The 27,133-nt window shown below is 45.2% G+C and overlaps 6 protein-coding genes, 3 long non-coding RNA genes and 3 other non-coding genes across 16 annotated transcripts; 7 read left to right on the forward strand and 5 right to left on the reverse strand.

The window, feature by feature from the left end:
- Positions 1-48: 48 nt before the first annotated feature.
- Positions 49-1,483, forward strand: LOC144090742 (uncharacterized). The gene is made up of 5 exons (XR_013305493.1): positions 49-269; positions 847-911; positions 992-1,160; positions 1,244-1,302; positions 1,378-1,483. It is a non-coding gene; the product is annotated as an uncharacterized LOC144090742 (long non-coding RNA).
- A 409-nt stretch (positions 1,484-1,892) lies between these two features.
- Positions 1,893-2,403, reverse strand: LOC144090914 (uncharacterized). The gene is made up of 3 exons (XR_013305541.1): positions 2,369-2,403; positions 2,096-2,167; positions 1,893-2,014 (listed from the first exon to the last, which is right to left on the reverse strand). It is a non-coding gene; the product is annotated as an uncharacterized LOC144090914 (long non-coding RNA).
- Positions 2,404-2,445: 42 nt separating this feature from the next.
- On the reverse strand, positions 2,446-2,932 carry LOC144090913 (uncharacterized). Its single transcript, XR_013305540.1, has 3 exons — positions 2,861-2,932; positions 2,670-2,779; positions 2,446-2,457 (listed from the first exon to the last, which is right to left on the reverse strand). It is a non-coding gene; the product is annotated as an uncharacterized LOC144090913 (long non-coding RNA).
- A 3,343-nt stretch (positions 2,933-6,275) lies between these two features.
- ptges (prostaglandin E synthase) lies at positions 6,276-8,400 on the reverse strand. Of its 4 annotated transcripts, none has more exons than XM_077622826.1 (5): positions 8,252-8,400; positions 7,715-7,734; positions 7,546-7,655; positions 7,067-7,149; positions 6,276-6,982 (listed from the first exon to the last, which is right to left on the reverse strand). In XM_077622826.1, the coding sequence occupies exons 3-5, from the start codon at positions 7,651-7,653 to the stop codon at positions 6,733-6,735; spliced, it is 441 nt and encodes a 146-aa protein (XP_077478952.1). In that variant the 5' UTR covers positions 7,654-7,655; positions 7,715-7,734; positions 8,252-8,400; the 3' UTR covers positions 6,276-6,732. The 4 variants fall into 4 exon arrangements, with proteins under 4 accessions (XP_077478952.1, XP_077478953.1, XP_077478951.1 ...); XM_077622827.1 differs by having other exon boundaries at positions 7,715-7,730; positions 8,252-8,359; XM_077622825.1 differs by having other exon boundaries at positions 7,546-7,730; positions 8,252-8,386.
- A 46-nt stretch (positions 8,401-8,446) lies between these two features.
- Positions 8,447-16,131, reverse strand: usp20 (ubiquitin specific peptidase 20). Its single transcript, XM_077622809.1, has 23 exons — positions 15,747-16,131; positions 15,439-15,529; positions 15,266-15,319; positions 14,994-15,056; positions 14,533-14,785; positions 14,312-14,381; positions 13,807-13,920; positions 13,568-13,646; positions 12,972-13,395; positions 12,752-12,907; positions 12,138-12,250; positions 11,790-12,075; positions 11,642-11,675; positions 11,534-11,579; positions 11,285-11,465; positions 11,070-11,196; positions 10,615-10,784; positions 10,447-10,528; positions 10,154-10,262; positions 9,974-10,076; positions 9,492-9,560; positions 9,261-9,421; positions 8,447-9,155 (listed from the first exon to the last, which is right to left on the reverse strand). Exons 2-22 carry the CDS (start codon positions 15,514-15,516, stop codon positions 9,273-9,275), a joined length of 2,760 nt encoding a protein of 919 aa, XP_077478935.1. The 5' UTR covers positions 15,517-15,529; positions 15,747-16,131; the 3' UTR covers positions 8,447-9,155; positions 9,261-9,272.
- Positions 16,126-18,424, forward strand: rpl7a (ribosomal protein L7a). The gene is made up of 8 exons (XM_077622821.1): positions 16,126-16,268; positions 16,715-16,844; positions 17,037-17,186; positions 17,262-17,402; positions 17,648-17,727; positions 17,922-18,052; positions 18,130-18,199; positions 18,281-18,424. Exons 1-8 carry the CDS (start codon positions 16,266-16,268, stop codon positions 18,383-18,385), a joined length of 810 nt encoding a protein of 269 aa, XP_077478947.1. The 5' UTR covers positions 16,126-16,265; the 3' UTR covers positions 18,386-18,424.
- On the forward strand, positions 16,886-16,958 carry LOC144091403 (small nucleolar RNA SNORD24). The gene has a single exon (XR_013305682.1). It is a non-coding gene; the product is annotated as a small nucleolar RNA SNORD24 (small nucleolar RNA).
- LOC144091402 (small nucleolar RNA SNORD36) lies at positions 17,501-17,573 on the forward strand. The gene has a single exon (XR_013305681.1). It is a non-coding gene; the product is annotated as a small nucleolar RNA SNORD36 (small nucleolar RNA).
- Positions 17,766-17,843, forward strand: LOC144091401 (small nucleolar RNA SNORD36). Its single transcript, XR_013305679.1, has one exon. It is a non-coding gene; the product is annotated as a small nucleolar RNA SNORD36 (small nucleolar RNA).
- Positions 18,425-18,488: 64 nt separating the features above from the next.
- Positions 18,489-20,576, reverse strand: surf1 (SURF1 cytochrome c oxidase assembly factor). The gene is made up of 9 exons (XM_077622820.1): positions 20,382-20,576; positions 20,223-20,289; positions 20,048-20,166; positions 19,635-19,717; positions 19,377-19,568; positions 19,070-19,142; positions 18,830-18,992; positions 18,682-18,763; positions 18,489-18,613 (listed from the first exon to the last, which is right to left on the reverse strand). Exons 1-9 carry the CDS (start codon positions 20,442-20,444, stop codon positions 18,547-18,549), a joined length of 909 nt encoding a protein of 302 aa, XP_077478946.1. The 5' UTR covers positions 20,445-20,576; the 3' UTR covers positions 18,489-18,546.
- Positions 20,577-20,699: 123 nt separating this feature from the next.
- surf6 (surfeit 6) lies at positions 20,700-23,182 on the forward strand. The gene is made up of 4 exons (XM_077622816.1): positions 20,700-20,882; positions 21,351-21,521; positions 21,743-21,825; positions 22,083-23,182. Exons 1-4 carry the CDS (start codon positions 20,792-20,794, stop codon positions 22,794-22,796), a joined length of 1,059 nt encoding a protein of 352 aa, XP_077478942.1. The 5' UTR covers positions 20,700-20,791; the 3' UTR covers positions 22,797-23,182.
- A 212-nt stretch (positions 23,183-23,394) lies between these two features.
- Positions 23,395-26,962, forward strand: kyat1 (kynurenine aminotransferase 1). 2 transcript variants are annotated; one of them, XM_077622812.1, is made up of 12 exons: positions 23,395-23,588; positions 23,671-23,729; positions 24,240-24,387; positions 24,468-24,617; positions 24,677-24,763; positions 24,896-25,030; positions 25,102-25,226; positions 25,503-25,575; positions 25,673-25,949; positions 26,035-26,111; positions 26,392-26,478; positions 26,547-26,962. In XM_077622812.1, exons 1-12 carry the CDS (start codon positions 23,520-23,522, stop codon positions 26,610-26,612), a joined length of 1,353 nt encoding a protein of 450 aa, XP_077478938.1. In that variant the 5' UTR covers positions 23,395-23,519; the 3' UTR covers positions 26,613-26,962. The 2 variants fall into 2 exon arrangements, with proteins under 2 accessions (XP_077478938.1, XP_077478939.1); XM_077622813.1 differs by having other exon boundaries at positions 23,395-23,729.
- Positions 26,963-27,133: the final 171 nt, after the last annotated feature.

The raw sequence follows: 27,133 nt of genomic DNA on the forward strand, positions 1-27,133 counted from the left end.
GTGAGCCGGAAGTGAAACGGACCGGAAAAGAATGAAAAAAAAGGGTTTTCGTTGACCTGTATGCATGGTTTTGTTTTGTTTGTAAACGTCTTTTCAGGTTTTTAATCGCATGATCTAAAGCAAGCCACCATCTTTTCCACTTTCAATATGACGGGGCGATGTGGGCGTGGCCTATCTTCAAGGCAGCGGTCTAAATCAAGCACATGCGCAGTGCCTCGTCTTCTCCAACAGCCATGTCCATGCTGATGGCCGTGTAGCACGCCAACCAGGTAAGGCGTCGAGCCATTTACTGGCCTAAGTGCATTTTTATCACGCTACCGGCAGATTTTTTAGGAATCAATTGAGCAAAACCGCCAACCAATCTGTAAGTTTAATGCCAGGTTGACCGCACCGTCGACAATTTACGTTTGGGCTCTGTGCCACATGTGACAAGCTATCTTAGCATTAGCATTAGCGTCACGACAACGCTTTCCATTTGACCACGTCAAGCGTCGTCTTGATGTTAATACTAAGAGATCTATAGTCTGTTTTCTCCATTTTCGAGTCGTGTAGAAAGACTTTTAGCGGATTGAAACAAAGCCGAGATATCAACGGACAGTTTGTTAGCTAAAGGCTCACTCCAAAATGATGTATGTACTGATAGTTTTCACTGCGAGTGCTAAACAAATCATTTGTTGTTAAGCCAACTTTCTCCTAGCTGTTATCTTCAGTCTGTATATTTAATCGCCTTGTCTGGAAAAGGGGAATTAGCACGGATCACTCCCTAACTTATTTTCATTCTTTATCTTGATCATTTATTGTAAGATTTCTGTTTCATGTAATAATTGTTTGTCAACTCCCAAATAGCTTGGTTAAATCAAGATGCAGTTGTTCCCGTGTGCCCCAGGACACTCAAACCCTTGAGGTTACAGGTAAAACTAATCCCATCTGTTGAATCTCCAGTCTCTGTATATGACAACTTTTGCTTCTTTTTTTTTTTTGCACACATCAGGTCCATGTCCAGGTCCAGGTGATCTTCCCAGGGTGCCCACTTGAAGATGATGCGGCATCTCTGAACTCTGTAAGATTTCTCTTCCTGTATTAGTTGTTTGGCAACTCCTAAATAGCTTTGTTCAATGAAGTTTCCCCCGTTTAGCATCATCTTTGGTCTTCTCATCAAGGTAAAACTAGATTTAACAACAAAAATGTAAGTCTATTTGTTGAATCTCCAGTGTCTAAATATGCTAACTTTTGCACACATCAGGTCCAGACTTTGGAGGGTCTCCAAGTGATGCCTCATCTCTGAACGCAGTCTTCTGAGAGGTGAGTTTATTGTCGAATATCCAAGTATTCATCCAGATGTATTTTATTGACTAAATTTACTCTCCCTCTTCTTAGGTGTAGTCCAGAGTTTTCTGGCTCATGGTGACCAGATCCTTAAGGTAAGGAGGATCTCACTTCTTTTCTTCAGTCAGAAATTTTAATAAAAGAGATTTGAGTGTCATTTGTCTTTGTTAAAACACTTGGAGAAAAAAGACCCAAGACCCTCAATGGTCTTTTTTTTCCTTTATTTTTTTGGTGTTTATATTCTAAGTATTTTATAATTTAAAAAAACCTTGTTTTTTTTGCCTAAGTGTTTTAGGCTAAAAAAAATTTATTATAAGTGCTGATGAAATTTTTCTAAGTGTTTTATAATTTACAAATACGGTTTTTTTTTTAGCCTAAGTGTTGTGTTGAAAATTTTGCTAAGTGTTTTAGGCAAAAAAAATGTTTTTTTTATTATAAGTGCTGTTGAAATTTTTCCAAGTGTTTTAACATTGTCCATACCAATGTGTACCTTTGAATAAAAACTTTCAAATGTCAAGCACCTTGTGTTTTTTTCTTCATATAACTAGCAAAAAAAAATGCATATGTACATTTCAAGAACTTTTATTTTTCCACAAAAAGGGGTTCTCAGAATTGGTCCACAAGCCATCCAGCATTTAAAGATAAGGTTGTGTCGCTGTTCATGGACAAAGAATCTCTTATTGACACTCTGGAAAATAAAAAACAGGGTCAATAGACTAAGTCCAACATTAAAAAAAATGGACAGGGTTAAAAGTTAGGTTTTACCAACATTAGAAAGGCTCTCTTTTCCTCAGTCAGCAGGCCTTCATCCCACTGCAAAAGACGGCACCATATTAAAGCCCTAGGAGGAAAAAATATATAAATATTAGACATCCACTGCAGAAATAGAGAGACTTAAAAATGATCTGAGTCTTTATAAGAGGGATCTCCAACTGCAGTCCTTGAGGGCCCCTGTCCAGATCATTTGGGAGATATGGAAAGCATACTGGATAGGAACCCTGAGGACCAGAGTTGGAGACACCTGCTCTATAATGACAAGTACCTGAGAGGATGTTGGTGTCAAAAAGTGTGCCATCCACCAATGTCACCCTTTTTGGGGAAGTTTGTCTGGTCATCTTTCTTGGGTGGACACTGAAGAGAAGCAAGATACACAATGAGTAGGTTTAGTACACTTTACAAGAAAATAAATAACCTCCAACTGCAGTCCTTGAAGGCCCCTGTCCAGTTTATTTTCCATCACATCTTGATCATTTGATTCAAATGTGGTGGGAGATATGGAAAGCATACTGGATAGGGACCCTGAGGACCAGAGTTGGAGACACCTGCTCTATAATGACAAGTACCTGAGGGGATGTTGCTGTCAAAAAGTGTGCCATCCACCAATGTCAGCCTTTTTGGGGAAGTTTGTCTGGTCATCTTTCTTCAGCGTTGATTTGGTCAACTTGGGTGGACACTGCAGAGAAGCAAGATACACAATAAGTAGGTTTAGTACACATTACAAGAAAATAAATAACCTGAAACACTTGGGTCCTACATCGTCCACAACCTTTGCCTTGACTTCTTGACAGCTGTCACCTCTTCCACCGTGTCCGTCCGTGGCTTTTAAACCTCTACAAAACACAGCAATTGGACATTAGAATTGCTCATTTAACCAATTTGACCAGTGGTCCCCAAACTATTCCAGAAAGGGCAGCGGAGGGTGCAGGTTTTCATTCCAATCTGGTATCCTAGTAGTACAATCACTGGATTGCATTCAGGTGATTCTTTTTTCAGCAGAAAAACCCCATTGGTTAAACTGTTAATGTTGGATCTGTTGGAACCAAAACCTGCACCCACAGCAGCCCTCGAGGACCAGTTTGGAGACCTATAATGAGGGAAAATTGTTATTTTATCATATGTTTAAACTCAAGTGAAAAATGGCCCCTGCGCTTTTGTTGACTGAATGTCTCAAACGCATTTAAAATAAAAAAAATGAAAAGGTCCAAGCCCTGAGGTCTTCCTTTAAGAAAGTGAAGGGAAATGTCTATATTCTATAAAAGTGTACTGTTTATTCCTTACACCTCCACTGATGGCATTTATGTGGGTGTGAGTTATCCACACAAGTTGTTGCTATTTAAAAAATAAAAATAAAATCAACGCCAAGCCAGTTAGTGTTTTCATTCAAAATTGGAATGTATCATAATGAAAAACAAGCTAATTTATACCGAAAGCTGATATTTAATGATTACACGGACATAGTAAATAGAAACTACTATTGAAAAAAATGACTCACTTTGCTGACAAACAGCTCATTATGGCGTCGACAAGTTGCTCCTTTTTGGCTGTTATGGCCCCATTCTTGATGTTTCTCAGCAATCCTTGTTCGTTGAGGAACTGAAACACACAATGGAATGAAACATTAAGAGCTGTAGCTAACGCAATGTAGCCAATTTGTTTGCAAACATTTGACTGTCTGCATCATCCACGTTGGGCCACATGACGCGATCGAAGCATGCTACTACCGTCATAAAGCACTCTTCAAATGACAACTGGGGCTTCGAAATCCCCCAAATGACAACGTACCGTGTCCTGTGAGAACTTTATCGGGTCTTTCTTCGGTAAATCGTCACTTCTGAGCTGCCTGCAGTCTACCAAAGGACTGGCAGCTGGCTCATCCGCCATTTTGAAGGGTGGAGCCGACCTTTGAACTCTGACATGGGTAATGCGTATCAAAAATAGACACATAAAAAAGGCTTTTTTCTTAAAAAACGACATAGTATAGTAAGGCTTTTTTCCCCTAAAAAATTACATAGTATAGTAAGGCTTTTTTTTCTTAAAAAACGACATAGTATAGTAAGGCTTTTTTCTTAAAAAATGGCATAGTATAGTAAGGCTTTTTTTCCTAAAAAACGACATAGTATCGTAAGGCTTTTTCTTAAAAAACAACATAGTATAGTAAGGTTTTTTTCTTTAAAAAAAAACCAACATAGTATAGTAAGGCTTTTTTCTTAAAAACGACATAGTATAGTAAGGCTTTTTTTTATTAAAAAATGACCATGTATAGTAAGGCTTTTTTTTCTTAAAAAAAACGACCCTGTATAAGGTTTTTATTTTCTTTTTAAAAAAGTATGTATAGTAAGGCTTTTACGTATTTGTTAAAAAGGCCATGTATCGCAGAGCTATCAGATGCAAGTGTCAACTTGTTTTTACCTGAATTGCGACAATATTTGAAGCCAGCATTACATTCAGCGGAAACAGAATTTTGAGAATACTAAAAAATGGAGGCCCTAAGTGGCATTGGAGAATTTTTTGGCAGCAAAATGCAACCCGCCACCACGTGCCAACTTGTTGGTTGTCCACGCCAGGATCCTCCTCCACTCTCATGTTTGCTTTGTGTGAGAGAAAACCCAATAATGAGCCACAATTCCGGCACGGGAATGAGTCACAGCTTGTCGGAAAATCACTGGGAGAAGTTGAACATTTTTTTGTTGAAAGAAGGAATATCATAAAACATGCCCTTGAGGCAAGAGATGATAAATCCAACATTTCAGGGTGATGCAGTAACTGCGGCGGCGGTGGCGGCGGCGGCAGGAACCCTCCCACCCTGGCTCGGGGCCCTCTTTGGCCCCGCGAGACGCCGAGGTAATTACATAACGGCCGCAGGAATGCTGGACCCAGCCGGCCCGCGCTTTCGTCTCAAATAGCATTCTGTGGAAAACCTGTAAAATCACTTACAGTTCCCAAGCCTCACGATACATGGTATTTTCTCACCCCAAAAAAGCCATACTATATAAACATGGTCTTTTTATAAAAGAAAAAAAGCCTCATTTTACATATTCTTTTTTTTTTATTGAAAAAAAAAAGGCTTATTATTGATGGTCTTGTTTTAAAGAAAAAAAGTCTCATTATACATGGTCTTTTTTTTATAAAAAGCCTTACTATAAATGGTCTTTTTTAAATTAAAAGCCTTACTATACATGGTCTTTTTGTCAAACAAATAAAACCCTTATTATACATGGTCTTTTTACTTTAATACATGTCTTAGTATACCATATATCATTTTAATGGGTAATTACTTTGGCTTTTTCTTCTTTTTTAATGTTCACAACCCTAACAACGAAGTGACACTACTTAACATTGTTTCACCATTGAACTCACAGACTTATGATGCAAACACATGAAAGATTCCCGGTGAATCCCTAAACACAGCAATAAATCATTAACACCGGAAGTGTCTCACCACAAAGCTGCGCGTGAGAAAGTGAGAAAAAATGAAGCCTTCTCATTTCCGTTCGCCCCAGATAAATAAAAGCCTTTTTTCCCCAGTTCCTGCAAACGACCACCTTTTCCGTTCTCCTTTGACGGAATATTCCCATCACTTTCTGCGGCGTGCTAACACTAGCGCTCATATCTTACTTCCTTTCGGCACCTTTATTTACCTTGGTCTAACTTACGAATGAATAGTAGCAGTCAAGAAGACTTACTTTGGTGGAAAACTTGAGTTTCGCCATGATTTTAGCCGTTTTTTCCGACGGCCTCCAACAGTTGCTTGCGTCTGCCCATGCTCGCCTAACTTCCGGGCACAGCAGGCACCAATTAGCGGCGAGGTTGCAAGGAAAACCTGGAACGGAATTTCGGTCGAGTGGAACGGACGACTTAGTCACGATACTAGTGAAGGAGCACTTCACGGACCCTCGTCATTCTGAATGGTGGACACTTGATCGGAATATTTATTACGATCGTATATTCTAACCCTATTAGATGAAAGTTACCGTCCAAAAAAATCTACACATATTTTAGCGAGCTGAAGACCACCTAAAGTAGTCCCAGTGACGCCATTGAAGGGGGCTGTAATCATCTTGTCCTAATTTTAGGATGTGGGAGAAAAGTGGAAACCCTTTAGAAAACTCCAACATTAAAAAAATATCAATTCAAATTCCTAAAAACATATCTGGTCAAGGTCGCAAAAACATGGTAAAGTTTGTTTTTATGTATTTAAAATAGTGCTCTACAAAGTGTTAATAATGATAATAATAATAATACTCTTATCACACAAAGTCTCTACATTGTCACTTGCACACAATAAAGCAACCATTTTCAGAAATGTAGCCACTTCTTAAATAATAAATAATCCAACATGTGAAATATTCCATTTAGACATTCTTCCTTCGAGTTTTCAAGTAGAGAAAAAAGATAGCGTGACTCCATTGTGGACACATTTGGTCACAACACTACTCCAGCACGCACAGGTTTGTGTGTAAACAACAGAAGTGAAAAGCAGGGTTTCCTAAACTTTTTTCCAGGCCACCAAAAATATATATATGACTTTCTTAACCAAAAGAGACCTTCTGTCGACAGGAGACAAAATTTGGGAAAACCTGTCCCCGGCCTTCATAAAACTCCAGAACGAGCGGAGACGGAGGAGGCTCAAGCGTAGGCGGCGACGGCGGCCAGAATTTGCAAGGCCATGGAAAGGCAAGGCACCTGCGCCGCCACGTAGGCCAGCGAGCGGGTGGGCGCCGGCAAAGCGGCCAGGTAAGCCACGCTGTGAAGCAGCCGGCATGCCGCGAACGCCAGGAAGTGGAGGCGGGCCACGGGCAGAGACGGGCCCGTCATGGAGTAGATGGCGCCCAGGAAGAGGAAGGGGAAGATGTTCTCCATGTCGTTGCGGTGAGCTCTGTAAAACGAACGCCGGTTAGCCTGCGACGGACGGAGGATGGATCGACGGACAAAAAGATGGACGGACGGACTTTGACTTCACCTGCGGCATCTTTCCACGTCCGGATCCAGCCTGTGGAATTGCAGTCCTCCATGTCTCAGGGCGTCTTCTGGGTTAGCAAAGGCCTTCACAGAGCAAACTTGTTATGAAGACTTACCGTCTGTACCATTTGTTCGAAAACGTACATTCATTCATTGACTTAGTCGTGTATAATGCACTCAATGCCCCCCAAAACATCCCCCCTTTCATTTTCTAAGGCCCTCAGTCACCCTTCTACGTCCCCCCAATCGCCCACTCATTCATTCCGCACCCTGGAATCCAACACTAACTCATTTATTCACTCACTCAAACTGTTCTCCAAACACACGATACCCTCCTCGGGTTGATCTGTCCCGATAAGAATCATCCATTCGCATTCCCACTCACTCGTCCTGGTTTCTTTTTTTTTTTAAAAACTTTTGAACCATTCACTTTGACACATTCTTTGCTATATACGTATTGCCAAAAGCCTGGTGGCTCACCTTCTTGCGTAGCCTGACTTGTCCCGTGATGATGGCCAGCGCGTACATCTTCAAGAGGAGGAGCACGGCGTAGAAAACAAAGCAGGAGAAAACGCTGTTCCTCAACATGACTGCAAGAAGAAGCTTCCGGTAGAGGTGCGCAGGGGGGGAACGCTGTCTGTCTTCCTACCTCTTTGTTCAACTGTCTGCCTGCGCAAGAGCGAGAGCTTGACTGAGAGTCCCACCAAAGGGAGGGCCGCTTTTTGAAGCAAGCTGGAGCCTCCACCCACTGACACAAAGCACCACGGCGCCCCAAAAACTTCTCTTTTCACACACGTGAGTGAGATGTCAAAACTCGCTGCAAAACTCTTGCAAAAGGGGATACAACTTTTTTTTTCTTCCCAAACCTCCCCCATAAAAATGGCGAAAATCCAAATTTGTGTTAAAAAAAATGGTTTAGGAATGTTGCCATTCCGCCAATTGGCGTCCAATCTTTTGGAATTGAAATGTGAATGTTATAAATGCTTTCCTATTCAAAAATATTTTCTGTCCACATTATTCTTATTCTGCGGCCACGTATATACCATGGACCTATTTATTGTGCGCAAAAAAAGCCTGAAAATGTTTTCCAAAACACTTTCCTTTTCACCATGAGTGAATGTTGACGAGAAAAACAGTCACTTCCATTGACGCAAGCGAGCGGCACACTCATACGGCCGGCGCTCACCCTCGGGGTGCTGTCGCTTCCCTTTCCTGCTCACGCTGGCAAAATAGGATGACTGCGGGCAAAATAGAAATGACTCAGATTGGCTCAACAAGCGACAAGTGAAATTCCACAAAGCCTCATTAGTCACGAAGGAATAACCCCAAATGATGAAGGCCACCGTCTCAATCCGTTTGAAATCCAAAATAATGACGACAATGCCGTTAAGTAGCACGTTTAATCATTTTGGCAATCATCACGTGTACACACATTCAATGTTTTCAAAGCACCGCAAGCATCGCCATCGGAAATTTAAAGTTGGAAAAAAATAAAACGTGTCGGAACCCGAGTAAACACACGCGTGCGGAATTTCAACGATAAAGTACTTTCTTGAAAACAAATGGCGCATACTGCGTAGCATTAATTTAGGCGGTAGCGCGAACATTTTTGTGGTCAATGGTGTGCTAGTGCTTTCTTTCATACCTTTCTTATTTCAGGTTTGAAATTGAAAGATAATCGAATGAACAGATTGGGATTGTCATTCCGTTGCTGCCCTCGTGTGGTGGATACTAGAGTTGCACCCAAAAATAAATATGTTTTCCTCCCCAAATCTCTACATGCTTCTTTTTTTTCCTCCCCAAAATACATCTAATGTTTATATTATATCCACGTCGAGCACACGTAGGTGCGTTCGACTGACGGTGCATTTTTTCTCGCCATTTGTTAACAAGCAGGAAATAAATTCATGTCCATTTACAGCGATAACATTGCAAAGGGACGACCACAAGAAGAAAACGATACTTTCCTGCACTGTCATTTTCATTCGGGTGCGAAATTCTTTTGTTGAGCAAGAAGAGAAGAGGGGCGGGGCCATTGGAGTCACGCTGGGAATTCGGACGCAGATGTCAGTGCGCACGCAGATTTTTCTCTGTGAAATAAGTAAAAAAATGGCAGAAAATTGTTTTGCGTGCGGCCCTTTAACTCTTAATTTGCCGATGTCGGCTTCCGAGAACACTTGGCCACGCCTTCTGACCTGACGCGCCAATCAGAGCGCCCTGGTCTCAGCGCGGATCTTGCCCTCGGCGTCCGGGTCGGCCGGAGGCGCCGTCTGCCTCACGGCGATCTCGGGACCGCCGCCGTAGATCCCCCACAGGTATTGCCAGGTCTCCTGGGATATCTGACCGTAGTCCGCGCCTTGGGGAAGAACCAGAGAAGAAGAAGAAAATCAGCGCCATCTTTCATTATGGACGGACGTGAGACAGACCTTGCTTGAGCTGGACGTGGCCCCCCTTCATCACGCCGATCTTACTGTTGTCGATGGGACCGGGAAGCTCTGCAAGTACGCAAGAGAGACGTTTTTTTTAACAACGTGCATTTTTAATCACATAAATGCATATCCTACTCGAGAAATGACATTTACCTGAATGGAGAACTGTTGATAAATACATTTGCCTTGATCTTAATGACTACCTTTTTGTACCTCCGTTAAAGTGAATCGAATCAAAATATTAGATTTTTTTTATGCATCCAATTCCAGAATAAGATGACTTATCTCAATTCAATTTCAAGATATGAAAACAAGCTCCATTTCCTAAAAATGTCCCTTTTCTTTTCCATGATGATGACTTTGTGTCAGAGCAATCACCACGGAAAATGGAGGTTTTAGAATTCATCAATTAGCGTAGGACAAAACTGTTAATGAAATATAAACGAAACGCAGATGTCTTTTTTGGGGGTCTTTCTTACCGTTGTCTTTGCCTTTGACGAAAGTCTCCCATTGGCGGAACCAGTGCATGGCGATGCAGAGGATGACGGCGGGCGCCTCTTCGGCCTGAAACTCTTTGTTCAGCTGAACAATGCAAACATCCCTTTATTCGGGGGTGGTGGCTGCAAAATCAAGTCGCTCTTGTTTTTTTTTGGGCCAACCTTGATGAAAGTGTCAATCTCCGTTTTCCTGCGCTTGGCCAGCGCCTCGATCTCCACCTGGCAGATGGCGCAGGCGTACAGGTGGTTGACGGCCGGACCGCCTCCGAAACTGGACAGAGAAACAACGGGCTTTCCTTGGTTTCTGTCCAAACACGGTAAAGGCTTTGACTCTTTTTCTTCTGGAAAAAAATGCTCCCGTTTTTCTTATGACCCTCCCACGAATAAAGAGACTTCTTCCCCTTTTAAAAAGATGGTAGCTTCTATTAAAGTATAGCTGTTCAAGATGTGTTTACCTGTTGTAAAGGTGCTCCCACACGTCCTGCGGTACAATGACGACCAGGTCGTCGATGTAGTGATACTTGTCGGGAGGGATGCCTAGTCAAAAAAACTGAGTTTCATCGTGTCCACGGCGGCGCTACTGAAATACGGCACGACCACGACTGCCGCCCGCCCGCCCGTACCTCCGTGGTGGCACAGGAAGGTGTGGTTGGCGATGGGTCCGGGTTCCGCAAAGGTGTTGAACTTGTTGAGCCACTCCCGCGAGATGTAAAAGTGGAGAAGGCCGGGCTCCCTGGCGCTGGCCAGGGCAACCACCTTCTGACGTTCCCTCACCGACTCCTCGCTGCTTTTCCTGCGACACAGCGAAACCCCAGTTGACAAAAATCCAAAGAAAAAAAAAATAGGACCAAGAAAATTGGAGGAGAATCAAGTCGCAATATTTCGAGAAGGAAGTCATACGAGAATATGTGTTATATTAGCAGAGACATAATACTAAGAGGGAGAGTGAAGTTGATTGGCTGTGGCGACAGGCCCAAACTATTTACTTTTTTTTGGTTGTTATTATTATATATGATCACATCCAATAAAAAAACAATGACTTGAAATCGAGCGACATGATTCTTTTGAGCACGCTCACCTATAGAAGAGCACGTAGGCTTCGGCGTTCTGAACCACCGTCTCGTGGACCTCCGTGACGTACTGGTCGTCAAATTCGTACCACTGACCGTTGATGACGTTCTGGCAGTACGCGATATAGTGTCCGCCTATGCACGTGGACAATACAAGCGCTCGGAAAGGAGAAAATCCTGACTTGGTCGGGTCGGGGGGGCCACGCATGCGGGCCTTACTTACTTCCGGCCGTGCCGTGGTGACAGATGACGGAGAGCAGATCGTACGAGGTGACTTGGGACGGGCTGTCTTTAGCCAGGAAGGGCCGCATGTCCAGGCCTTCCAGCGGGAAGGAGACGTGGCTGCCGATCTTGTACGAGTACATGACCTCGTGGCGGAAGCGCTTCAGGTGGATGCACAGGATCTGAAAAGTCCAGCCGTAGTGTCAATGATGGCAAATGGCAACGCAAAGAGAATACGATCAGGCGGCACCTCTGGAAGTCGGAGCACTTTGCAATATTTGACACCATTTCTCAACCTAAGGAAGAGCCAAAATTACAAAATGAATTCTTGCGGGCTCGAACGGACGGACCTACTCACTTTTTACATCTTTCACAGCTGTACATGTTATCTCCTGCAAAATAAAAATAAAACAAATGACACAATGGATGGAATGAAAATGTACCGAGACAAAATTTTCAAAAGGGTCCAGCTCATTGGTTAAAAAAAGGAAATTTTAAAATGAAACCTTTGAGTTCGTCGGCGGCAAAAAAGGCAGCCAGGCAGTCCTCCAAGGTCACCACGGGGCCCCAGAACCAGGTAGGTATGCACGAGACCACGAAGCGGCGAATGGAGTCCACGATGAAGGAGATCCAGCCCTGCGAGCCGTACATTTCGGCGGCGGCGACGGCGGCGCTTTTGGCCGCCGCCGTCGCCGCCGCGTTCTGGTGGATGGACGAATGGAGTTTGGCCAGGTCCTCCTTCCCGGGTATGGGCAAGGACAAGTCTTGGAAGGTCTCCACGGTGGTGGACACCTGGGGTACAGCCACGTCTTTACCTTGGTCCCGGTTCTACGTTGGGCGGGCGAACAACTCACCCTGTCGCAGGTCAGACACTGGACCAAGCTGAGGACGGAGCCGTCAAAGATGTCGGAGATGACGCTGCGATAGTGCGACTGCTTCTTCTTTTTTGAGGCAAGCAGGAGCTGAGCTGAAAACACCACAAAGTCGAAGAACGAGGCTTCAAAAAGTATCGGCGAACGATGAGTTCAATGACTGCCTTCCCAAGGGTTAACATGAGAAGCCAAATCATCAAAATGGACATAAAAGTACATTTACATCCATTTCTTTCTGAAAACTAAAGTTTTATATTTGAACAACATACGGTTTTCATTGTGTCATTTTCTCAGGTTTTAGTACAAAACATATGAAATGCAGGATTCTAAATATAAAGAAAATAAATCATCTTAAAGGATTTGATAGAGGACATGAGCTGGGAAACAGCGCCCTCGTGCGTTCAAGCACCATTACTAGATGTCAGTGCACGTCGGCTTAATGGTGCTTGCTAGTGGACGCGAGTGGAAGTGTGGCAACCTATTGTTTATTTCCACGTGTAAAGCTCGATTCAGACGGATTTTGAATAGATACGAGGATCGGGAAATATAATATTGACATGTATGGCAGAATAGATCATTTTAAAACCTCACGTTACCTTTTCTGAACGGATAAGAGATAGCCGCGGCGCGGAGAGGACTGGAACGGAGCGAGGCGCCGGAAGACAGTTTGGAGTGAAGTTCCTGGAGGGTTCTCACGGGACTGCAAGAGGTGGAATTCGGTCGTCGGGGCGGCGGCGCTTCGTTGTTGGGCTCTGGCGGAAGGGACAATTCGCCGTTAGAAGGTTCAACGGAGCGCTTTTACCGAACTTCTCTCACGTGAGTCGTTGTCTGTTCCCAGACGTGGCGGGTCCTCCTCCGCCGCTCCGTCGGCAGCCTCGGGAAAAGCCGTGTCCACGTCGGCGTCCTCGTCGACGTCCCGCGAGCCGCCGCGCAGGGGCAACCCGGACGCCCGCTTCTCCTTCAGGCGCTCCTTCTCCGAGATCTCCACGGGCCCTTCCTCGGCGGCGCGCTCGTCCGTGTCGGCGCCGTCCGCCGTCCCCGCTTCGTTGCGGTCGCTGTTGGAGCCCGAGTCGCAGGAGAGAAAGTCGTCGTCGGCGGCGACGGAGGAGCGCTCGGCGTCCGGCCGCTCCTCGCCGTCGCTGCTGTCGCCGCCGACGCTCCCGGCGGAGCGCTCGCTCAGTGGTTCCTTCAGTTCTTCGTGGAGCTGGTCCATTAAACAGCGCAGGAACTCCTGAGTGTCCTACACCATAATAAACAACATTTTTTCTTGGTGAACTCTATTTTTTTAACAGATGAATCCGACAAGCTTTATTTCCTCGGGGCTGAAACTAGCCATTGTTTTAATTCATGGGCTACTACTGCTAATGATTTTTTGCCGAGCCTTTACATCCTTTTGTTGCTTTTGTTCCTACCTGCTGTGCATAACCACGAAACATGGGGTTCAGCAGTTTGATGCCGTGGGAAAGAGTGGTAGGGACGATATAGCTGGGCCTGAAAGAGTCCAACCGTTTAGGTTATACTATATGTCTGTCATATTTGTCAGGACTGGCAAAAAATATAAAATAATCATAACAGTATTTTTTTTTAAAACAAAACACTTTTTGAAAGATGTCCCTCTGCTTTAAATTTTCATCTCGCCGTCTTTTCTTACCGTTTCTTATGCCAGAGCTCTGAGATGAGTTTTTGGTAGCTCTTGCACAGAGCCGGTTTCTTGTCCGTGCGAACCAGACCGGCGCAGTCCAAAAAGTACTGAGTGAGAGGAGGACTGCTCGGACACAATGACGAAAAAAAAAAGGTCAAAAGTAAGCACAACCACAAAATATCTGAGTCCGTCTTTTTTTTTATAGTCCTGTTACATAACTACTTAGAAACTGGATTGGCCAAAAGATGGCACGCTAGCCAAATTGCGAATAAACACTCAATTCAATGATGGGGAAGTGGCAAATTTCCATATTTTCATCCAAATAGACCTGAGAAAAACACAGCTATACTGAATTCAATGTTTTAAATGGTGGTAAAGTTCACCATATGATTCATCATTGAATTTTAAATTAGGTCCCCATTTTTTTTTCATTCAGTTTGAATTATTTCTCTTTCTTGACATTTTGGTCAAGGGAAGAAAAAAACGGAGCACGAATTGGCAAAAAATAACTCACCAGTTGGAAAGCGCTTGGAGAGCGGCGTTCATGTAGCAGGAGTTGCCAATGTTTTTCATTCCTGTTAAACCTACAAAACAATAGGCGAGCAGCTCTTGTCGTTTGTGAGAAGAAACCACGACCATGGCGTGGATGATAGGAACTACCTAATATGGATATATGCGTATATATGAAGGGAATGGTCAAGGTCATGGAACGAACACTCCAAAGGTCCGCTTTACCTCTGGGTTTCAGCTCGTCCTCCTCCGACTCGGAGCCTTCCTCTTCGCCCATGGCGATGGGCACGCCTTTTAGCGGGTGAGCCGCCGGCATCTCTGGCTCTTCCGGAGATAAGCGCTGCTCTCGCTGGGGGGCGTCGACCGGCGGAACGGTCCCGGGACCCGGGATCTGGCACTCCAGAAACACCTCCCGCTCGCATACGTAGCACCAGATCCTGAACGTGGTCAGGTTCACCGTCAGGTTGTGCTTCACGGCCTGGATGGAAGAGCAACGTGACCGTTTGCAATCTAATCGCAATGAAAGTATATCGATGTCAATTCCTTTGTTTATTGATGTCGGCGTTTGTTGCTTTCCACCTATATTTCTTTCTTTCTTTGTGTACGTATTTATTTCATGATTAGGGTTAGGTCAGCGGAGTCTGCCGGGTAACCGTCATCGTTTCCACCAATCGCGACGATTGTACCTGAGCATGCAGGGTGCTGTGATCCGAGTAGGACTCTCCGCAGCCGACATATTGACAGCCGTTCTGTGGAAAAAGAAAAACAAATATACAGCACGTACGAATAGAAATACTAGTATTGGGTAGGTATCATTCAGCGTCATTCATGGTGACAAACGTCCAATCCATTTGAACGGGGAGGCAGTAATCGAATTCCTGCTACTTCAAATGGATGGAATGTTTACCACTGTCAATGGCGGCCAATGAATTAAAAGAGACATCACGTAAAAGAGCACCTCAAGACATGCCCACAGGTTCGGACCAGCGACACCACACGATTGACAGGTCCCCTGTAAGAAAGGACAGTGAGTAAGCACTTACACACCTCAGTATTTTAAAAGAAAAATGGACGTCTATCAGCGTCAATGTTAATGAATTCATGTTTGAGGGGGAAATGACGTCGACGCACCTGGGATTTTTGTAACAGGTCTTCTTTGGTTATCTCCCCAATGCTGTCCAAGTGGGGACAAAGGTCGTGTTCGGCCATATTTGTAGTTTACCTGGAAAACAACAAGTACGATGGCTAACGTTGTAGCATTCAACGGGGGTGAGACAGACATAACCAAACGCAGTCTCCATTCCGAAAGAAGGACAACTTAGAACGTGCTAATGTAAATGAAGGGGGAGAAAATAAGAGGCCCAAAGGATGACTCGGGGGAAATAAGATGCTAGATGCTAAACACGGACACGACAGTGGCAAATTGACACTGTACTTACCGGCCCTTGTGACCGTTGTCACCGATATGCTAGCTTCACAGTGCAGGTAAACAAAGCATCGTGGTTTAGGACGAAGCGGAGGGGAGGCGTGCTGGATGACAAGACAAGAATTCCTCCCCCCTCTCCACCCAAAACAACCCACTCCTTCCTCCCCTCCTAATAATCGCGTCACGTCGCAGGACTGTGAGAGGAGCGTGTTCTCTTTCGTCACGTGGGCACTTGAATACGATTTGGAAAAATGCAGGCAGATTTTTTTTTAATATTTCAATAATATTAAGACAACATATGTAAAAATATATGTAATAAAGCTTCATTTCAAGTGCTGATTAATTAACGGGGAATTGTTTTGCACGGGACAAGTCGATCTCGGAGCGGCTGTGAAACATTTTCTTTCCCAGAATGATTAGCGAGCAGCATTTAAATCTGAATCCAGATCAGCCAATCGAGACCACGTACGAGAAGCCTCGCGGTATTTCCGTTTCCCAGCAGCCCTTGCTCCTCCTTTTCGCCTGAGCCGACATGGTGAGTGCAGTTTTCTTTCCTGGGCTCATCTCCAAGATGTCGAATCTCTCGGCATCTTTGTCATATCTTAGACTTTATTGTTCTGAATCGTAATAGATGATCTCGCAGGACTTTTTTGTAATACTACAAGTTCCTATTTTTCACCCAAACTTGTCTAGATTTTTGTGAGACTTGATCGTATCCTCGGTGGGTATCGGTGCTAGTTAGCACAGTGGTACAATGCTACGGTGTGGTGGAGAATGCGAGATTTGTACGTCGAATTTGCAATCCCATCCTTTAAGTAATACCACTGCTATATTTATAGTTTTTGTTCGTTTTGCCACTTATTGGCTTGATGAAAGAGGATCAAAGTTAAAACATTTTAGTGCCCTATAGTTTCCAGTAGCCATACCTATATTCCTGCTAGACTCTATTTTTACTGTTGGTGCTTTATTTTCGTTTGCCAGCCTAAAGGAAAGAAGGCAAAAGGAAAGAAGGTGGCCCCCGCCCCTGCGGTGGCCAAGAAACCGGTGGTCAAGAAGAAGAGGAAGGTGGCCAACCCCCTTTTCGAGAAGAGGCCAAAGAACTTCGGCATCGGTGAGTTGGCCCGTGATTTTTTGCCAGGACCCGAAAAGGTGCACAGATGATGTTACGAATATTTGCTATCTTACTCTCACTGAAGACAACCTTCCCACCAAGATCACTGATGTGCCCTTGCGCTCCACGCGGCAACGCGCGGTGTACAGTCCGAGTCGTGACGTCCGATTTTCTTTTGTTTTCCACTCGCAGGCCAGGATATTCAACCCAAGCGTGATTTGACGCGCTTTGTGAAATGGCCTCGCTACATCCGCCTGCAGAGGCAGCGCGCCATCCTCTACAAGCGTCTGAAGGTCCCACCCGCAATCAACCAGTTCACCCAGGCCCTGGACCGACAGACCGGTACGTCTTTTGGTGAATTATTTAGAAAGGGGGGTGGCGTGAGATGAATTATTGTGCTTTCCCCACTCCGGTTAGCCACTCAGCTGTTCAAATTGGCGCACAAGTACAGGCCCGAGACCAGGCAGGAGAAAAAGAGAAGGTTGCTAGCCCGCGCTGAACAGAAGGCAGCCGGCAAAGGAGACACCCCCACAAGGAGGCCCCCCATCCTGCGTGCAGGTAAGCAATGCGCCGACAGGAAGCGGCAAAAGGCTGCCACAATGCAGTCGTTTAAGCAATTAAAATGACTTGCGGGCCCTGCCCCAACATGGCCTAAATTGCGATGATGCAACTAGAATTTCTTCACCTGAGACTTCCTGATGCTTTATGAGCTTTTTAACCCTGAGCAAAAATGGCCAACGAGAACAATCTAAGGCTGCGAGAGTTCCCCTTTTTTAGGAGTAAGACTTGTCCTTGCTTTCCAGGCGTCAACGTCGTCACGTCGCTGGTGGAGAGCAAAAAGGCCCAGCTGGTGGTCATCGCCCACGACGTGGATCCCATCGAGGTAAGCGTACGGCGTCGTGGCTAAAGAGACGGTCTTCTCGGCGATGATGTATGAATTTCTTCACCTGAATTGTGCAGTGTTGATCAAACCTTACGAGCTTTTTAACCCTGAGCCGACGGGCTATCGCCCCCATGCGTCTCGGCCAGATCTGCCCGGGTGTGTCATCCTGCCCCTTTGTTCGTCTTTTTTCTCAGTTGGTGGTTTTCATGCCCGCCCTGTGCCGCAAGATGGGCGTCCCTTACTGCATTGTGAAAGGAAAGGCTCGTCTGGGCAAGCTGGTGCACAGGAAGACGTGCACGTCGGTGGCCATCACGCACACTAACCCGTGAGCGCCTCTTCTCCTTTTGAGATTCCCACTTGCCAGAAGCGGCTTCATGCCTGGTGTTTGTCTCTCTTCCCCAGCGAGGACAAAGGTGCTCTCTCCAAGCTGGTGGAAACCATCAAGACCAACTACAACGACCGATACGAAGAGGTGGGAACTTTTTCTCTTCCGATTCCATACGAGGACAAAAGAACATGTCAAGGACTTTTTTTTTTTTTTGCTGTTTTGCAGATTCGTCGTCACTGGGGAGGCAACATCATGGGTCCCAAGTCTACTGCTCGCATCGCTAAGATGGAGAGGGCCAAAGCCAAAGAGTTGGCGACCAAGCTTGGTTAAAAAACTGTTTTGGAATAATAAAAATTGTTTATGTTCGAACATTGGACTGCTTTGTTTCATTGTCATCCATACACAACTGTATACAAAGGAATTGCACTTGGTGTATGTTTGGAGTGGACTGTATTTAAGAGTATCAGAACACTGAAATGCAATCAAACATCTCACAATTTAATCTTCTTGATGAACTTTGCATACCACATGTAAGCGGTGGCTGCGCACAAACCGTACCTTGAAAACAAAAGCTCTTTAAGTACACAAACAAAAACACTAACAAAACCGAGCAACCAGTGACCTACCAGGTGGCGATGTACTGCATGTGTTCATTCCTCAGCGTCACCCTGGTCTGACCGCCGACCGGCCCGCCTGGGATGGTGCTGCCTGAGAAAATACGAGGTAGCCAAGAAGTTACTTGGGCGTTCTCGCCGCTGGTTCCGTGGCATTTACCATAATCTGCATCGATGAAGACGTCGAGGGCTCCCGTTGCGTCCGCCATGGCTTCGAGGTCGCGGTAGTGCCATCGGTTTCGCTCAGGGTCGTTGTTGGGCACGAAGGGCTTCCGTGTCTCCGTCAGTCGGACCACGCCGACCACCTCTACCTCGTCCTCTACCTGACAAACAGCCCAGGATAAATAAATAAAAAAGTTACATTTCAATACCAGTCGTGGAGGTGGGGTCCAGTACTCACCTGGCCCTTGGTCCTCCTCTCTGGGGGAATCTTCTGCTTGGGGACGTAACCTCGGTTCACCAGGATTGTGATGCTGGAGAGACAGTGGCGATTAATTCCATCCAATCACAATAAAATCGACATGCTCATACTTTCAGAAAAGCAATCTTGGTCACAAAATGTAGTATTCATGTCTATTATTCATCGCCAATGTTTAAAGTGTTGTGTACAGATAATCGAGCAAACATTTTTCGCATAAATACACTTGCAGTCATCTGTCTGTCAATGGCGCTTTTTTACTGGCAACTTTTGTAATGGCGTTCGTTACCCGAGGTCCGTGCAGTGAAATGGCGTGACCACGTTGGCGCCCGTTTCTCCGCTAGACGACAAGCGTCCCGCCTCCCTGGCCTCCTTCTCGGGGTCGACGGGCGAGCGCGGCAGGATGTACAGCTCCTTGGCGTGATCGTAGCGGCCACGCACGCGCACCCGCCTGTACTCCAGCGACGACAGATCCTGGGGACTGCGCAGATTTCACCTTAGCTCGCTTCCATTTTGCAACGGCATCCGGGAGCAGCGGCGCGCTTACTCCGCAGGAAGTGGGATGGGCTCCGCAGTGGTGAGTCTGGTCAGTTCGTTGATCAACTGCAGTTTCCATTGTCGACGTTTCACCTCCATGGAAAAAAGACAAGACTCGTTTATAGGTTCACGAGAAAAGCATATTTACAGATTTCTTCATTTTTATTAACATTTCAAACAAATATAAATAAACTGCTACCTTTTTTTCATGAATTCTATCAAATCCTGAGAATTTAATGTCATAACCACAAGGAAATTCTAACAAAAAATGGCTACAATGTAGTAGCATGTAGTTAGTAAGTATACGTTTTCATGTCACTTGTCTTCGGGGTCATTCCTAGCGTTTTATGGTTGCTTTTAAATATATTTTTCGGTTTGACTTTTTTCCACAGCTTCTAAAATTGGTTAGAAAAGTGTGCGTACCTGCCAAGTACCGAGTCCGAACGTGGTGGCCGGGATCAGCAGCAGAAACCATTTGAAGAAAGCATCTTCTCCGCTCGCCGCCACCGAACCGGACGAGTGCCGCAGTCCAGTCCACCTGACTGGAAAATTGACACTTTACACCAAACAAAGCATATATGAAAGACACCTGACTTACCATCAGTTCTTCTCAAGAGAGGTGGTCTCTGGAGGTGAAGCGTCCTCTTGATGTGAAAGACATTCGTCTGCAATGACATTGTTTATGCAAATATTAGAAGAATAAAAAAAAACAAGAACCATGATAATAACTTATGTATAACTCCTAGAGAAAACGTACTGGGTTAAAAGTCTTGAACAACGTTCTGTTGTAGTAAACCAGCAGTGCTCTTAGCGGAAACATTGCGACTCGGAATACGTAAGTGTCATGTTGCTATGCTAATGTAGCTTGAAGAGGGGAACGGAAAGTGTTACTACTTCCGGTTTTCTAGTTTCTTCCCAAGAAAGCTAGTTCAAAATAATGAACAAAAATATATATACATTTCCTATATAAAGAGAAATTTAGGATTACTTCAAAATGAGGAGTATGCACAGAAAATAGACGTAACACAAAATAAACATTTGTGTGTCGTTAGGTTGTACATCCGGGTCCGTCCCTTTTACGCTTCCCATTGCGCACATGTGCTAGAATGTGTTGCTTATTCAATGTAGTTCAATATTAAAAAACATATCTATTGTGTAAATTTTGATATGGATCTTGCCGCAAGGGACTCGTACATCCAAAAATTGACCAGTAAAGTGTTAAATAGTCACCAGAATGAAACAAAGAAGAGACCGTACGGTACGTTTTTTTGCTCATTTTTATTAGATCATGTTGTTATTTATAGATTTATTCTATCTCGTTTTAAAAAGCAGGAAAATACGCCACTTTCCTTTTGTCCTGTCTCATGATGAATTTTTTCGTACACTGTACTGCTTTCAATTAGTAAAATTACTTCGGCCACGTACCCTTGTATTTATCATAATTATTAATGAATTAGTAATCATTAATAGCCTAGTATTTACTATTGACCCTTTTACGCCAAAATTGTAAAAACATGTACTGCTTTCAATTAGTAAAGGTGAAATTACTTAGTCCATGTACCCTTCTATTTATAAAGTTATTATTTAATTACTAGTTTTTAATACCCTTGTATTTATTATTAACCCTTTAATGCCAAAATTGTTTTTAAAAAGTACTGCTTTCAATTAGTAGTAGTAATTATATATAGTAAAAATGTACCCTGAATGTTATGTTGTTGCTTTTCAGCGCCGTTTAACGGCAAGAAAGATTCCGGTCCACCACAGAAGAAGAAAAAATGCAAAAAGAAGACTTTTAAAGATGGCAAGAAGCCCATCGCGACCCCTGTGAAAAAGTCGAGTCCAGGGTCAGTAACCAAGAAGCCATTGAAAGCGCAACCACGAGAGACATCGGAACAAGGTACAAAAAGTCCCATCAAAGTTGTTGAAATTTTGTGTAAGGTTTGCTTATTCTTTAGAATTTTGAGGAAACTGTGTCCCATAGAAAAGTTACACAAAGGCGGGTAATGAATGAGTGGTTTGTATTTTGTGTCTAATTTTAACACTGTTAATAGTGATCTTATGTCTCTCTATTGGTCAACTGATATCTATAACTTTGTCCTTTTTCCCCATCTTCTTCAGTCGCTAACGTGAAGACCAAATTCTCCACTGTTGACGTTTTACGGAGGCGATTACACGAGAAGATTGAAGAGGCCCGAGGCCAGGTATGATGACGGCGAGTTCTCTGAACGAGAGGTCAAATTTCCGGAGCTAATGCTTTGCCTTTTGTCTTCTTGACCTCATAAGAAAACGCGAGTAAAATGGGGGAAAAAGTCACATTAAATCAATTGGCTGGTTAAAAACTGATAAAACAGCAAATGGGAATAAGACGAATAAAGCCCTGCTGTAAAGTGAGGACCCTGCTGTAAAGAGTGAACGGTCTGATAGTTTGAATTCATTTCAAATTTTTGATGTTTGTCAGGGTGCCCCCAAGGATGCGCAACTGGAGGAGGTCCAGGCCAAGCGAGCCAAGCGGAAGATGGAGCGCGAGCGCAAGAAGCGAAAGAAGAAGGAGTTCCGCTTGAAGAGGTTGGCCGAAGCCCGGGCGCAAAGCCCCGAGGCGGAGGTCAAACTCGAAGAGGCGGAGGAGGAGGAGGAGCGGCAGGCGGCGAGCGCGGCGGCCGGCAAACGACGGGAAAGCGCCGTGATCTTCAACACCGTGGAAACGGTGGAGAACAAGTACGCCGACAAGGCTCAGAAGCGGAAGGCCAAGAGGCAGAAGGTCAAGGGGCAAATCACGCCGCTGACGGGACGCAACTACAAGCAACTGCTGAGCCGCCTGGAGGCGCGCAAAGACAAACTGGACAAGCTGCGGGAGAAGGACGAGGCCAAAGCCCAGCTGGTGGAGGACAGGATGAAGTGGACCAACGTGCTGTACAAGGCCGAGGGGCTCCGGATCAAGGACGACGAGGACATGCTGCGCTCGGCCCTGGCCAGCAAGGAGAAGAGGCGCAGCCAGCGCAAGAAGCAGTGGGGCGAGCGGAGCCAAATGGTGGTGGAGAAGATGCAGAAAAGGCAGGACAAGCGGCGCAAGAACCTCCAGAGCAGGAAGAAAGCCAAGGTGGAGAACAAGAAGAGGAAGGCCAAGAAGAAGGGCCGAGTTCTGCGCGAGGACTTGGACAAAGTCAACCTGTAGTTTGGAAAAATGAATGTTAGCGACGCTGATGCTAACTGTTTTTTTTTTTATATATTTCTCTGGAAAGCATCTAAATAAAAATTCTGACTTTAATGTCACCAATATAAAACATGTTTTGCTGTTTATAGTCGGAAATATTAGCTGTTGCTATCCACCGTGCCATTTTTCAGCAAAGGGTAGCCCAAAAAGAGAATTGTTTAAGCATACGTCAATCATTGTTGCCCAGCTGGATTGAACATAATTGTTTTCATATTAAAGTTAGCTGTTTTTTTTCATTATTTTGTATTCTGGTGACTTCCAAAGGCTTTACATTTACAATGTGTTTATCCCTCAGTTGTTAGTATAATCCCGTTATAATTGTATTAAAAATGCGACGTCTCACTCGTATTTTCCTGCCCAATCCGGAAGTGCTACTTATTACCGTGTATTATATTAATTATATTATTGTTTTTTTTACATGAAAGTCCCGTATCCTTACAAAATTACCTTTTTTGTTTTGTTTTTCCACCCAGGTGATAGTACTAATTTATTTACGGCAAATGTATTGACGTCTCGGTCCCGCCCACCCCGGAAGTACAAATCAAAACAAAGAGGGGTTTAAAGGTTCATATACATCAGTGCGTTCCAGTGTCATCAAACATTAAACTCCTTCATCGGGCTCACACCAATACATTTTCTTTACTAGGACACTCCTCTGTCTACTTTGCAATGCTTCTCTAACCGATGGGATTATTATTCTGGAATTTTGTGACTGCAAGTCGCCGCGCCGCTAGTTTTATAAAGTTTCCAAATGTGCGAGACTAACATGCACCTATTGTGACTTTTGGCGTGCGCTTTTGCATGTTTTTTTCCTTCTCTTCTCGTCCCATTTTAGACGACCATGTCGCGAAGGCTTCACGCGAGCAGAATCGAAGGAGTCGATAAAAACGTTTGGTAAGAAACACGAGCCGAGCCGAATAATGACACATGATACGAAGAACCCGTTGGTTGCTTAGCTAAGATTTCACTCCTGAAAAAAACACACCGAAGAAGATTCCAAAGTTCAACATATCTGTGGGGCGTATGGAATGGTTGAGCTACAAGTTGGACGCTCAGTCTTTAAGATGTTGGGGGGTAACAATGCGATGGGCTAATGAAGCACCGTACATTTGTTTCTCTTTGTATCAAAATTGAATTAAGTATCTAAACTTCGGGGTTTCCCTGCAAGAAGGGACAGAAGCGCCCTCTTGCGGTAGAATCAAATTACAGCAGCTGCTTCATCATTTGACCCCAAACCGTTTCAAACCGGAAAATAGCCAATAAAAATCTCTTTAAGACATGCATGTTTGTAAATAGACGTGTGTTGGATCCTTCAACTTGGGGATTTTTTTTCTGCCGTGTTCGTAAGAGACGAGCCAAAAAAATCCCATGGATTTGTAAAATCTGTTTTGGGGTCTCCGTCAGGGTGGAGTTCGGCCAGCTGGTGGCCGACTACCAACCCGTCAACCTCGGGCAGGGCTTCCCGGACTTCGCTCCTCCCAAGTACATGGAAGACGCCTTCTGCGAGGCCCTGCGTGGCGGCGCTTCCATGCACCAGTACACCCGCGCTTTTGTGAGGATGATGCGTTGGCTATAGCTCGCGGGCCTTTCCGAGTCCCGTATCGGCCACGTGGCCTTTTCTCTTCTCCTCAGGGACACCCACGTCTGGTAAAGAGCCTGGCCAAATTCTTCAGCGGCATCGTGGGAAGGGAGATCCATCCCATGGACGACGTCCTGGTGACGGTGGGCGCTTACCAGGCGCTCTTCTGCGCTTTCCAGGCGCTCGTGGGAGAGGGAGACGAGGTATCGCCCATCTCGCCGGCCGACCATGGGATTTCCGGTGACAGACGTGGCCTCCGCAGGTCATCGTGGTGGAACCTTTCTTCGACTGCTATCAGCCCATGGTCAAGATGGCGGGTGGGAAGGCAGTGTATGTCCCGCTGAGGCCAGTAAGTCCAGCAAATGGTGCCGGAGTGGGTAGAGTCGCCCAAATTTGGACTCGACTAAGAACGGAAATAGTTCCGTTTCCGGTCAAAACGGATTGGACATCGACCAACGTCCATTTTTTGAACTCTGCGCAGAAAGCCAAAGGCGCGGGAGAGGGTGGCGCCCTTTCCAGCGGCGATTGGGTCCTGTCCGCCGAGGAGCTGGCCGCTAAATTCACCCCACGCACAAAAGCGGTGGTCATCAACACGCCCAACAACCCGCTCGGAAAGGTAAGGGGACAACCCGAGCGGCGCCGCCAGATCCGGTGCTCGTTTGTCAGCGAAGCCGATTCTCTTTGCAGGTGTACAAAAGGGAGGAGCTGCAAGTGATCGCCGACTTGTGCATCCGGCACGACGTGCTGTGCTTTAGCGACGAAGTCTACGAGTGGCTCACCTACGACGGAGCCCAGCATGTGAAAATAGGCCAGTATCGTCAAAGAGTTTTACAAAATAAATGATCGAGACTTGAATTTCATTGGAATGGTGCCATAAAAGTAACTTTTGGAACGGTCGACCTCTGCATGGTTGAAACTGACGACGTTTTCAGAGTTAAGGATTACTGCAGGGGGCATAGGACTCATTGAGGAGGGAAAAAAAGTACTAAGCGAGACTTTTTGGGGGGTTTGTCGTAGTCCAATCGGTCCACTTCAAGGACGTAACCCGTAAGGCTTTAAGAGAGTGTGTCTGTTTGATTGACAGCCAGCTTACCTGGCATGTGGGAGCGCACCGTCACCGTGGGGAGCGCGGGGAAGACTTTCAGCGCCACGGGATGGAAGGTGATTTATTCTCCCGCCGGCTTCCGCCATCTCGTCCAGTAGAACTGCAAGACACGAGACGACCAAAGAGTTCATTTGCCGTTCCCGCCCTTTTCAGGTGGGCTGGGCCATCGGCGCCGCCGCCCTCATCAAACACATGAAGACGGTGCATCAGAACAGCGTCTATCACTGCGCCACCGCCGCCCAGGAGGCGGTGGCGCGCGGATTCGAGCGGGAATTGGACCTCCAGGGCACCCCCGAAAGCTACTTCCGCCAGCTGCCGGAGGAACTGCGTCGCAAGCGGGAGAAGTTGGCCTCTTGCCTGGAGAGCGTGGGCCTCAAACCCATCATGCCGCAGGGGGGGTACTTTATGATTACGGACGTCTCGTCTGTCAGTGAGTGGACACCATTTTTGCGCCGGACCCACCCATTTATTAAAAATAAAAAGGAGAGCAAACTTGATTTGTCTTTTCTCCACAGAGGTGGATCTGGACGAGCCAGACGGAAAGGAGGAATCTTACGACTTCAGATTCGTCAAATGGCTCATTAAAGAAAAGGTCAATATGTCCTAGAGCGAGATGAATTCATTAATTTTGCCCTCAGTAAATTATGAGATCAACTTTAGAGCTCAGTATAAGCCACACCTCTCAAAGTCAATCAAATTTAAGAAAAGATTGAAGTCGCACTTGACTATGAATTGAAAGTTTTCATGTTTTAAAATGGGAAATGTACATTCCCAAATCTCTGGATTGGCTACCAATGATAAATGATCGCTGAGCTATTTCTACCGACATTTATGATGTTTGGTAGGGTCTAATTCAGCTCTCATTTGCGCAGGGTTTGGCCACAATACCCGTTTCAGCTTTCTACAGTCCTGAGCACGGTCGAGATTTTGACAAATACATCCGATTCTGCTTCATTAAGGTAAAGTGTCATTTTTTTTCTTTCGTACGGGTCATTTAAAACCGGAGTTTTGAATGTACAAATAACAGGAGGATTCCACGCTGGATGCCGCAGAGGCCATCTTGAAAAATTGGAGCGCATCACGCGACCCGTGACCTCACATTGACCCTGCGGATTTGATCGGATCGATGGCGGCCCATTTTCCAAATTGGGGGATGTTGGCTTTTGCTACGGAGAGTTACTAAATCATAACTAGCCAACAGAAAATGATATTGACACACACGTTCAAGTTGATTCTGAAATTAGGCCGAACGGTGCATTTGAGTAAATCCTGTTAAAGATGCGTCTCGGTTCGTGATTGTTATGCAATGATCTTGGATAGGAATAAACATTTTTTTTTCCCGATGTACCGCTGGTACTTAAATGCTTCATTTCAAGGGAGAATCCCAATGTCAACAATTGTCCAAAAATCCCTCCATCCTAATAAAGACTGAATCAGAACCAATGATGACGTGGACCTTCTTTTCTAGTGTAGTCATATTATGAATATTTTAACAAATAACAAAGACCAATTCCTTTGAACCAAAAATGTTTTGGACCTCCAAGTGATTTGACTGGCTTGGCCGCCGGGCTAAAGAATTGGACATAGGTGGTCGTGATGGCAACCAGTGAGCTG

The sequence above is a fragment of the Stigmatopora argus genome, chromosome 16 (assembly GCF_051989625.1).
Source record: "Stigmatopora argus isolate UIUO_Sarg chromosome 16, RoL_Sarg_1.0, whole genome shotgun sequence".
Lineage (NCBI taxonomy): Eukaryota > Metazoa > Chordata > Actinopteri > Syngnathiformes > Syngnathidae > Stigmatopora > Stigmatopora argus.

Coding starts and splice junctions, on each gene's coding strand:
- rpl7a (XM_077622821.1), top strand. Junction 16,845..17,036: donor GCCAAAGAACTTCGGCATCG/GTGAGTTGGCCC, acceptor TTCCACTCGCAG/GCCAGGATATTCAACCCAAG. Junction 18,053..18,129: donor GCCATCACGCACACTAACCC/GTGAGCGCCTCT, acceptor TCTCTTCCCCAG/CGAGGACAAAGGTGCTCTCT.
- surf1 (XM_077622820.1), bottom strand. CDS start 20,444: ATGTTTCCGCTAAGAGCACTGCTGGTTTACTACAACAGAACGTTGTTC. Junction 19,569..19,634: donor CCCATCCCACTTCCTGCGGA/GTAAGCGCGCCG, acceptor AAATCTGCGCAG/TCCCCAGGATCTGTCGTCGC. Junction 18,764..18,829: donor CTTCATCGATGCAGATTATG/GTAAATGCCACG, acceptor GTATTTTCTCAG/GCAGCACCATCCCAGGCGGG.
- ptges (XM_077622826.1), bottom strand. CDS start 7,653: ATGTTGAGGAACAGCGTTTTCTCCTGCTTTGTTTTCTACGCCGTGCTC. Junction 7,150..7,545: donor AAGTCAGGCTACGCAAGAAG/GTGAGCCACCAG, acceptor TGCTCTGTGAAG/GCCTTTGCTAACCCAGAAGA. Junction 6,983..7,066: donor GACGTGGAAAGATGCCGCAG/GTGAAGTCAAAG, acceptor TTCGTTTTACAG/AGCTCACCGCAACGACATGG.
- usp20 (XM_077622809.1), bottom strand. CDS start 15,516: ATGGCCGAACACGACCTTTGTCCCCACTTGGACAGCATTGGGGAGATA. Junction 14,382..14,532: donor GGACGAGCTGAAACCCAGAG/GTAAAGCGGACC, acceptor ATTGTTTTGTAG/GTTTAACAGGAATGAAAAAC. Junction 9,561..9,973: donor CGTCAAAGGCAAAGACAACG/GTAAGAAAGACC, acceptor GCGTACTTGCAG/AGCTTCCCGGTCCCATCGAC.
- surf6 (XM_077622816.1), top strand. CDS start 20,792: ATGGATCTTGCCGCAAGGGACTCGTACATCCAAAAATTGACCAGTAAA. Junction 20,883..21,350: donor AACAAAGAAGAGACCGTACG/GTACGTTTTTTT, acceptor GTTGCTTTTCAG/CGCCGTTTAACGGCAAGAAA. Junction 21,522..21,742: donor ACGAGAGACATCGGAACAAG/GTACAAAAAGTC, acceptor CATCTTCTTCAG/TCGCTAACGTGAAGACCAAA.
- kyat1 (XM_077622812.1), top strand. CDS start 23,520: ATGGGATTATTATTCTGGAATTTTGTGACTGCAAGTCGCCGCGCCGCT. Junction 24,388..24,467: donor ACCAGTACACCCGCGCTTTT/GTGAGGATGATG, acceptor TCTTCTCCTCAG/GGACACCCACGTCTGGTAAA. Junction 25,950..26,034: donor TACGGACGTCTCGTCTGTCA/GTGAGTGGACAC, acceptor TTTTCTCCACAG/AGGTGGATCTGGACGAGCCA.